The following is a 10030-nucleotide window of genomic DNA, read 5'->3' as shown; positions in this document are numbered from 1 at the left end:
GAGTTTTGTTGCTGTTAAAGTCACCCCCCATAGCTTTTGGAACATCTTCTCAACTTTTAGAAGTTGTAGCCAGTTGTCCGCGGTTGACAAAAAAATTATCGTTCTTTCGCCGTAATGAGAAAACAAAATGTCATTTTAGGATCTTGAAAAATGAAACTCAAATTTGAAGCTTCAATTATTGTTATGCCACGAAGTTGGTAAGAGGCTGCAGCGTTTGATTAGCATAGAGTGAAAGAGTGCTTCTTCTGTATAATTCACGCAACACTTTTACAGAAACTTTGGTCCGACTATAGGACGCAATATTGTTCAAAAAGATATTGTTTGAATAGTATTATCAGAGAAAGTACTATTGTATTAGAACTTTGCCGACAAAATTTCTTCGAAGCGCTTCATGATTTTCAGCCAATTATGTGCGAGAGCTAATACTTTTATCTTTTGAATCTCAAAGCGCCATTGCAACTTCCTATCTGGCGAGAAACTTGAGAATTATCAAATTTTGAAATACTCTGATAATAATTATGATTATAATTAAAAGCAGAAGCAAAAGTAGAAGAGGGGGGGAGCATGTCAGATTCTGTGGTTGGTAGAGCAGCCATTGTCACGTGCCGGAGTCCCACCGACACGTGACGGGAAGGGAGGAAGAACTGCGTAATTTGAGGCTTTGATGATTTGTAGGACCAAAGAACTCTTTCCAAGCTGGCTTCAGTTGTCCCTGGGGGCCATACTGGGTTAAGAGGGCCATGCCTGTGTTTTTTTTGGCTTCCTCTTTCTTTGATGCTTTAGTAGAAAAGCATGTAGCTTTTACGGAAAATACTTAAAAATATTTCAACCAATTGCATATGTATTCTCTTTTAACCGTCGTTATTTAGAACAGTTGATTTCATACTTTTCATAAAGAAGACGCATGCGTTGATATTGGCATGGCGTATTATCACTTACGAAAACATTCGGAGCATTTTCCGACATACACGGTTGCACTAGCTCTCGCTGCAATCCCAAACAAAGCTTTTATCTAATGCGGTAGCAATTGAGGTAGTTCCGGAGATGATAAAAGTTCAATCACACAAAGTTGTGCTTCTATTCTTACCTGTGACATTAAGATCATCAAAGAGAGATATAGGAAGCAGAAAAAAAACTGAACACTTCACATGGTTTTGTTCATGGCCAACACAAACAACGCCCTTGAATTGGGGGTAGTGTTTGGGGGCCTACAATCCAAGGACCTGAAATTTCGGCGAGCCAAATCGAGTACAAAACTTCGCTGGAGTGATGCTCCCCTCAGCATCATTGAAGAGGGTCCCATCGCCACTCCAAGTGACCATTTAATACCCCAATCGGCGAAGCAATAAGGGTATCTCGATTGCTCGACGATATAAGGGTATCTCGATTGCTCGACGATCGATATCGTAAGGTTTTGGGCGGTGGATGGGGAGCTACACCGCGAGGGCTCGTCGAGGAGCACCGCGACGAAATTGTCCCCTGTTCAGCTCAAATAAAAGAGAGCGAGGAAGGGGTTGATGGTTTCATCAGGGCAATAAATGCACTCAACTACACCATCCCAGATAACCAGCCCTACACTTAAGGAGCTTAGCATGAACCCCAACCTATAAATCTCTGGTCCAATAAAGTACATTGGTTGCTGAAACATAATGTCTATTAACCAAAACAGAAGCTGCAGAACTGAACTCTACAGATGGAATCATCAATGTGATCCTTACTAGGTGTTACTTTTACCTTTGGAATTAAGATGCTGCATAGTAAAATCTCATAACAAAATGAAAATGAAAGAGAGAGAGAGAGAGAGAGAGAGAGATGAAGCGAGATACTGGAGAATTTTGAATGTAATGGATCTGTGTATAACATGAGAAAGAATATTGAGTTCTTTATTCATGGAAATGGTAACATGCATGTATCAGCAGCAGCAGCAGCAGCAACAAAGACATCAATAACACCAACTCTTCCCTTCTCCCCCCCTCTCTCTCTCTCTTATCCTCCTCTCTCCCTCTGTTCTCTCTCTACACCCACAAACCGAACCCCGGTACCCTTCCCATCGGACCGAAAATGACCACAATTGCCACTACCACCACGAATCCAATCTCCCAACACCTTGGTGTTTGGTACACAGCCTATATACATGTAATTTACTTGACCACCTCTCTCTCTCTCTCTCTCTCTCTCTCTCTCTCTCTAGCCGCCGAACTAAATGAATAGTACAAATAAGCCTTTAGAGCAGAAGATAATGGTGGTTTAGGTAAAGAACAAAATGAAGAGCATCCTAGTTAAACAGGGAAATGGGGTCTTAATCTTGCGTGAGGAAAAGAATAAACGAAGGTCGGTAGGGATCGAAAAAAGAGAAAAAGATACATGAAGGAAAGAAAAGGGGGGAAAAAATGGGGACTCTTTCTTTATCTCTCTGGTTCATGGATTGGCTCAATTAATTATTATGTAGCTGGTATGCTAAAGGGACCTGATATTTATGTGAACTGATATAAAGGAAGGAGGGGGCACAAAGGCGATCTCATAGGGGCGCTAGTGGTTTCGACACTTTAGAGACTGTAATGCCTCACCGAATACTCGAGGACCTGTTGGTTGGGGCAGATCATCTCTTTCATCCTCATGCCGTTCTTGTAGATCTTAAAGGTGGGGACTATCCTCACATTCTCGGCATTTGCGACAAGAGGACTCTCATTAGTATCAACCTTTTTGCCACAAAAAAGAAAAAAGAAGGGGATAAAAAAAGTGAATTAGATGATGCTAGGCAAAAGTTCATGCTTAGGACCGAAAAATGAGAATCGAAGTGGCTTACCTTGAGGAAATTTGCAGATGGGTACCGCCTGCAAAGTGTGTTCACGAATGGGGCCACCTGGGAGCACTGTTGGTTCGAAGTAGCCATGAAAAAAACAACAGAAACTCCTGGAAAATAAAGAGATCAATTTTGATATGACCACCCGGGAAAAGTAGATAATTCAAGTTGAAAATAATGCAGCTAGGAAAAATATGCTATAACTTTTTGCGCAGTGTCACTAATCAGAAGTTGAACTTGTAGAGATGAAAAACACTGCAAGCTGCAATGTTTGTGCTTGAAATTTCAGTTATCTGGAAGTTGCCAATTAGTTCCCTGAAGTCGAGAAAAATAAAATTGGATCCTCATCTTTATTCTATGGTTGTGGTTGAGCACACGATCAATTGTGATAACTTAATGTGCAAAATAGGATAAAAAGGAAAAAAAAGAAAAGAAAAGAAGAAGCAAGTATCAGATTATATAACTAATGTACTTAGGCTCACTTGGCTTTTTTTCCCCACATTTTGTTTGTGCTAAGGATGAACTTTGAATTTTGTTACTCGTAGTTTGTCTTACAAACACGTTTCTCTCCAAATAGAAAAAATCACTGTATCTTGGCTTCTTGTTACAGACAAAGAACTGTAAATTTATATTCTGCAAACAAAAACACATAGAAATGCCAAAAAGTACATATAGTAGAATATTTGACCAGTTTCTTCCAGTTAAAAAGCAATAAGGAAAACTTCTGTAGGGGTAGAAAAACATCGAGTCCTATTACGCCTCAGAATAGCACCGTACTATTTTTGAAAACAATCTAAATGGTTTTCAAAGAAAAGTCTAAATGGGACCGATTAACTTAAAAGATGCATTCAAACATAGAAAAGGTTACCAGGCACAGATGTAGCAGCTTGGAATTGTTCCACACTAGTCACCTCCTCAACCTCGCCGCCAAACTTCATATTGGATACTTCCTCACCGCGAGATGTTTTCAGTGCGACTTGAGCATGGAATAGGGCTTCGGCCACATCTGTGTCACCTGGAAGCTCCTTTCTGAGTACCTCGTAGTCTCGAACACATTCAACCCACCTCTCGAGCTGATGGAAGGTTGAAAATAAAGATGATTACAATCTGCTCTTCCCCACCAATGTATCATGATTTAAGATTTACTGCCTATTTGGCCTCGCTTCTGGGACAGCTTGTCTACTCCAAAATCCAAAACATTTGTCACCAAATGTTTTACTAAAAAAGGTGCCAATTTGAAGCTTTTGCTTCTGCTGTAATGAGAAACCATTGAGAAAATCTCAATGAAAAAAGGTTGTTAGTGCTTCTCCAAGCTGCTCTATTTCAAAAATCACTTACCCAGAAGTTCCAGCCAGGCCAAACAGGCCCTTAAACAAAACCAGCGACAAAAAGATGATTTACCTTGGCATTTGAGTCAGCACGTCTTAGAAGGGCCTTAGTGTAATTTGGTTGGAACCTGAGAGCCTCATTGCAGTCCACGACTGATTTTTCCCACTGCCCCAACTTTGACCAACAAGCAGCTCGGTTGCAATAGAGGACCGAGTTTGAGGGCTCATACTTAAGCCCTTCCCCATAAGCTATAAAAGCTTCTTCAAAGTTGGCGGATTTAAAGAGCTCATTCCCCCGGGCTCGCGCTCTTGCTACCAATCTCACATTGTTCACCACCATTGCCACTTCCATGTTTGCAGGATCTATCTGCTTGGCCTTCTCTGCTGCCGCAACTGCAGCCTCAAACCTGCAAAATTTTCATATTTTCAATTCTTAATCATCTTAGAATTTTAAAGCACTATCCTCGGAAATTTGTCGAGTTTGTTAGCGTACCTTCCTAATGCCATATCAACTTGGGCTTGGACGATGTAAATGTAAGAATTGGTTACCATACCAAAGAACTTGGTATACGAGGAAGATGGTAATGAGCTCTCCAATTTCGGTGAACTTGATAGAGTCGAATCAGCCTCTTCGAGCCTATGAAGGCGGAGAAGGGCTTCCACTCTCGACGCAAAGAGCTGCGAAATTCAGCTTTTATTATGATTTCTCTACTCAATTTTACCGCTTCGAGAAAGCAAGCAAATGGGAAACAAATTGCGATTGGATTACCAATGGGGAAGAGTCCGCTCCAGCAGCAATTGCTGCGTCGGCTTCCCGTAAAGCGCTTTTCCAATCCGCCATCTTTCTCGCGTCCGTGAGCCTTCCTAAATGCCTCTCCACATCTTGCAGCTTTTGCCACTCAGCCGGGTCGGTATGCTGACCATGACCCGCCAAAGAGAAGTGCTTCCTTGCATTCTCAATCAGCCCCAAACTGTAATAAAATAGAGACGGACATATAACACCGTAATCGTAAACAGTTATTTTTCTTAATTACCAAAGCAAACATGAAATTAAACTAAGAAGTTTAGAACTATAACGCAAAGCAGAGATTGGAAAGGAGACGATTGTAACCCAATAATCTAATTAGTTGGTCACAGGATGTCCACTATGTAGCATTGAGATCCAAAGACACAATCACCACAATTTAACCACATAATCCAACAGTGGAAGCGGAGAAAACTGCTTTTTTTTATAAAAAAGCAAATCTAAAGATCACACCAAACAGCAAGCTTTATATATAACCGACAGTTGTAGCCAATCCTAAATGAGACAAATTAAGAAAGTGAAAAGCCATTCACTCACTTGATTAGATTATCCACAGGAAGAAGGGATCAAGCATGTAACAAACTATAGATATCAGTAAAGATCAATTTTTTTTCACTGAAAAGACCACAAATAAGGAGAGAAGTCGAACACTCCATAACCAATAAAGCCCGAATTTTCGGCGAAAGCATGCTAAAGCGGCCACAGAAGCAACAGGGGAGCGCGACGAGAGCTCACCGCAGATTGAGGGTGGCCAACCGGTGGTGCGCTCGGGCGTTGGCGGGATCCAGCCGGACGGCCTCCTCGCACTCCTTTGCGGCCTCCCCCGGCCGGCCGAGCCCGATGAGAGCTGCGGCGCGGTTGCTCCGGCATGAGGCGTTGTCGGGGCACGACGCCACCGCCCGGTCGTAGAGCCTCAGCGCTTCGGCGTAATTCCCCTTCTTGTAGTGCTCGTTCCCGGCTCTGGTTAGCTCCTGCAGGCTAAGAGAGCCTGGCGCGGAGTCGCGGGGGGTTCCGGAGACGACGCTCGCCCCGCCGCCGCGCATTATGCTCCCGTGGCCGTAATGACCCGTTCCCGACCCGAGCACGTCGCTCCGCGCGGCGACGCGCGGCGCCATCCCCGTCTTGCCGATCCTCCCCGAGGGGCATATGTTCCCCGCCGGAAGCACATTGCTCGCCGGCGAGCTCGCCGTGCTCCCGCCTCCGCCGCTGCCGCCGGAGAAGATCAGCGGCCCCGATCCGGAGCGGCGGTGCCCCGGGCGGAAGCTCCGGCCCTCCGCCGCGGTGGGGCTGTTCTCGCCGGACCCCGAGAGCTCCCCGGAGTGGCTCCGCCGCCCGGCGCCGCCGCCGGAGGCGGAGGCGGATGCGGCGGCGGGTTTTCCGGTGAAGGAGCCGGAGGAGCTGGAGCTGCTGCTGGTGTGGGCGGGGCCCGAGGCGCGGAGCGGGGAAACGGGGGAGCCGAGGTCGGGGAGCGCGCGGGAATCGGGCTTGTTCCCATCCAAGCTGAGGGCTTCGCGGAGCCGATCCGGGTCGAGACCGAGCCCGAGCCCGGAAGTGGACTTCCGAGTCGACTCGCCCGAGCGCGACATCCCGGGCCCCTCCCCACCCCACCCTCACCCCCACCCCACTCCTCCCTCCTCCTCCCCCTCCTCCCCGAATCGAATCGCCCTCGTGGATTCCGCGCGTAGATCGATCTCCAAACCCCCACCGCCCCCGATCTCGATCCCACCCCTGTAGCTAGATGTAGTGGCTACAGGTAATGGTGAAAAGTGGCCAAGATGCGAGCTTTTTGGGACGATTGTGGCGACAGGAGGATGACGAAGACGACATAGAACTAGAGAAGACACAGCGGTGGTGATTCTCGTGGTTTGCAAATGACGAACAAAGGAATGAATGCGGGAGAGAGATTGAGGATGGCAATGGAGATGGAGATGGAGATGGAGAGTAGTAGGAAACAAATAAAAGGGGAGGCTTTTGTCTCCTTTGCCCTTCCTTCTCTCTCTCTCTCACACTCTCTCTCTCTCTCTCTATCTCTCGCTCTGGCTCTGTTGTAGTAGTAGTTGTAGTCTCTCTGTCTTCGCATACACACAATGGCGCATCCGATGATCCGATCACCTACGGTTATCGAATCGCCAAAAGAAATGGTTGCGTGCACCCGGTCCATCGTACGCCACACATTTAAACATAGGTAACCCTTTCGAATTTACTATCCTACATCTCAAAATTTTAATTTTACTATCTAATACTTTAATTTATTTAATTTGATTCAGTTAACGATATTTTGCCTTGCCGTTAATCTTTACAAGTTTAATCAGTGTATATCCCATGATGCAATCTTCGCAACTATAATTCGTTAAAGTAAGAAATAAGCTTAAATTTCGAAGCCAAAGCGTCGGCAACTGTCTCGAATCAAACAAATTGAAACGTTGTATAGTAAAATTAAAATTTTAAAAAACTAAATAATTGTTTCAGAATAGTATACAGTGCTGCTATGTTACCTACATTTTTCATCCAGAATTACTCTTTATATAAAATATAGAAATCTTGATTACTATTTTTTATAAATTGCATAACTTTTTCATACCATACATTTTCAAGGTTATTTAACATTTAAATCATAGATTTTGCACTTGTACATGATTTTTTAAAATATTTTTCTTACATACTTCTACATTTATTTTCATTTTTTAAAAAAATTTTATTTTTCTATGTCCCCCACTTTTTTCTTTTTTTTTTTTTGACAAAAATCTATTGCAAATTACTACGTAATGTTTTATGGTTGGATGTCGCACTCGCGATTTCTCTGCTCACGCGAGCCAGAAGCCAAGGAAAGATTTAAGTACAGCATGTAATGACCAGAATACCCTTCACTTGTAATACCAAACTACAGTTTAAACTGTACAAGAAAATTTAATTATAGTAATTGAATTATGTTCAAATTGATTACAATTTCAAACCATACAAATCAAAAAACTAATTTTAAATAAAATATAATTTTATTTAAAAATATTATTCTATTCTATATTGCAAATAATCTCATCATTATATAATCCTAAAATAATAAAATTTATGAATATAATTCGTATTTTATCAACTAAATTATTTATAGCAATAGTATTTTTTTTTACTAAAGCATAAATATAGATGATTATAACTATATACATTTTAATTATACTGTATTTATAATTATTATCGGATGAACTACGAACAGATATGGACAGAATAGCAATTAATTTGATATAAAATTTTAAAAACAAAAAATAAAACTTAAGGGGTATTTTAGTAAATTTACAAGCCAACGGGACAGGGGGCAGCTGGCCATGTGCCGTGCGGCGGTGCCAGCTGGCCCATTCAGGGAACCCTAGGCGCCCGACGCCGCTCCAGCTAAGCACTTAACGGCGCGATCGCTAACGGCGTCAGGGAAGATCCCGAGGAATATTCCGTCCACGCGCGAGCCGATCCGGGCCGCGACTCGGCTAATGGCTCGGCTCGGATTTAATTAGTTGAGTAATAACTTCTCACGCTTATTAAAGCATAATGTTATTATTACTTATTTATGGCTTATTATTATTTGTTATTATTGGGCATTAATGGGTGAGATTGGTTGTGGGTATTATCGGGTTCGTTGGTTGGTCTAAATTAATGACTTGTTGCATGCAAATCCCCTCAAAGCTATTTTTAGGTATTATTGCCTAAAATATTTAAGAAAAATGCTATACAATATTTCATCTCAAAATGTGTTGAGGATAATACATTCAATAAATAATTTACCTTAATTTAAAAATAATAAAAATTAATTTAGAGACAGAATATATTAGGCAGTTGTATGTAGACCTGATAAACGGGCGGGTTGGGTAACCCACGGGCGGGTCATTGTATCCGCGGGTTACTTGGGCATGGGTAAAATTTATCCGCAAATTTTTGGGTAACCAACATCATTACCCATACCCACCCGCGGGTGGGTGGGTGGATATGCGGGTTACTCGCAATTTTTTTTCTTTTTTTCTTATATTTTTTAAATGCAAAATACATATATATAAGTTTTAAAAATATGACATAACTCATTATTTAAAATATCATAACATATAATAAAAATATTTAAAGACTTAGAACTTTAAAATTTCGTAATATAAAAGACGCTATAAGAAATTATAGTTAGAATTTTTAGGATAGTTAAATAAATATATATATTTTTTAATTAAGAAAATATATTTTGTAGTTAAAAAATATATGTGCGGGTACCCGTGGGTACCCGCGGGTTACCCAAAATACCCACAGCTTAATGAGGGTACCCACCCATTTTACCCGTAATTTTTTGGGCTTAAAAAGTTGGTACCCATATCCGCAAATTTGCGGATAACCTGCCGGCACCCGCGGGTATGGGTCGAGATTGCCAGATCTAGTTGTATGCATCCAATTGGTTGGCACATTTATTAATTATTTTATGCTATTCAAGTATATATATATATATATATATATATATATATATATATATAGGGTCCGGCTACTATACTATTATGAGTACGATCGCTCTCGTACTCATAAATCGTTTTCGATGATAGAGCTTCCGAATCGACAATCCATACCGTTAAACGTTATTTACAGTATTTAAAACTTCTAGAAATCAAATTTTATAATTTTTCGACATCATTTACCTTACGATCAAGAGGTCACAAATTTGACNGGCCTTCCTTTTTTTCTAAAATTTTCTATACATGAACAAGTGAGAGAAAGAAGGGAAATAAGGCCTAGAATGATGGAAAATAGATGCTTTTCAAATAATATGCTAAATTGTTTACCTACTTCTAAGAACTCGAATGATTGAAACTTTACTTGGATTTAGATTATCAAATTGTGTTTCAAAAGATAAAACTAACTACTAACATTGAGGCTTTGTCTTTAGGCTTTAGCACTAGCTTGTTCAAGTTGAAAACAGATGAGATTAATTGTAGGCTAACATCAAAATGAACAAGAATGAGCAAAAAAACAAAAAAAGGCTCTTAGCACAAAGCAAATAGCTAATAGTGAACAAAATACAAAGGATTATTCAATTAAGATTGCACTCAACTGAAACTGCCAAGAGATTCATCTCAACTA

At 41.5% G+C, this 10030-nt stretch overlaps 1 protein-coding gene across 2 annotated transcripts; it reads right to left on the bottom strand.

The window, feature by feature from the left end:
- Nucleotides 1858-6551, bottom strand: LOC109722481 (TPR repeat-containing thioredoxin TTL1-like). Of its 2 annotated transcripts, XM_020250552.1 has the most exons (7): nucleotides 5672-6549; nucleotides 4901-5102; nucleotides 4625-4809; nucleotides 4205-4538; nucleotides 3672-3876; nucleotides 2807-2913; nucleotides 1858-2699 (listed from the first exon to the last, which is right to left on the bottom strand). In XM_020250552.1, the coding sequence occupies exons 1-7, from the start codon at nucleotides 6520-6522 to the stop codon at nucleotides 2547-2549; spliced, it is 2037 nt and encodes a 678-aa protein (XP_020106141.1). In that variant the 5' UTR covers nucleotides 6523-6549; the 3' UTR covers nucleotides 1858-2546. The 2 variants fall into 2 exon arrangements, with proteins under 2 accessions (XP_020106141.1, XP_020106142.1); XM_020250553.1 differs by lacking the exons at nucleotides 1858-2699; nucleotides 2807-2913; nucleotides 3672-3876 and adding an exon at nucleotides 3885-4056 and having other exon boundaries at nucleotides 5672-6551.

Source organism: Ananas comosus, linkage group 16, assembly GCF_001540865.1.
Source record: "Ananas comosus cultivar F153 linkage group 16, ASM154086v1, whole genome shotgun sequence".
In the NCBI taxonomy this organism is placed as follows: Eukaryota; Viridiplantae; Streptophyta; class Magnoliopsida; order Poales; family Bromeliaceae; genus Ananas; species Ananas comosus.
Note: the sequence above shows the minus strand (reverse complement) of the source record. Positions and strands in the feature narration are given on the sequence as shown.

Bases quoted from the DNA above. Each gene is read 5' to 3' on its own strand.
- LOC109722481 (XM_020250552.1), bottom strand. From the start codon at position 6,522: ATGTCGCGCTCGGGCGAGTCGACTCGGAAGTCCACTTCCGGGCTCGGG. The intron at 4,539-4,624 runs GTACGCTAACAA...AAAATTTTGCAG, and splicing joins GTTGATATGGCATTAGGAAG to GTTTGAGGCTGCAGTTGCGG. The intron at 2,700-2,806 runs GTAAGCCACTTC...TGTGGCAAAAAG, and splicing joins CATCTGCAAATTTCCTCAAG to GTTGATACTAATGAGAGTCC.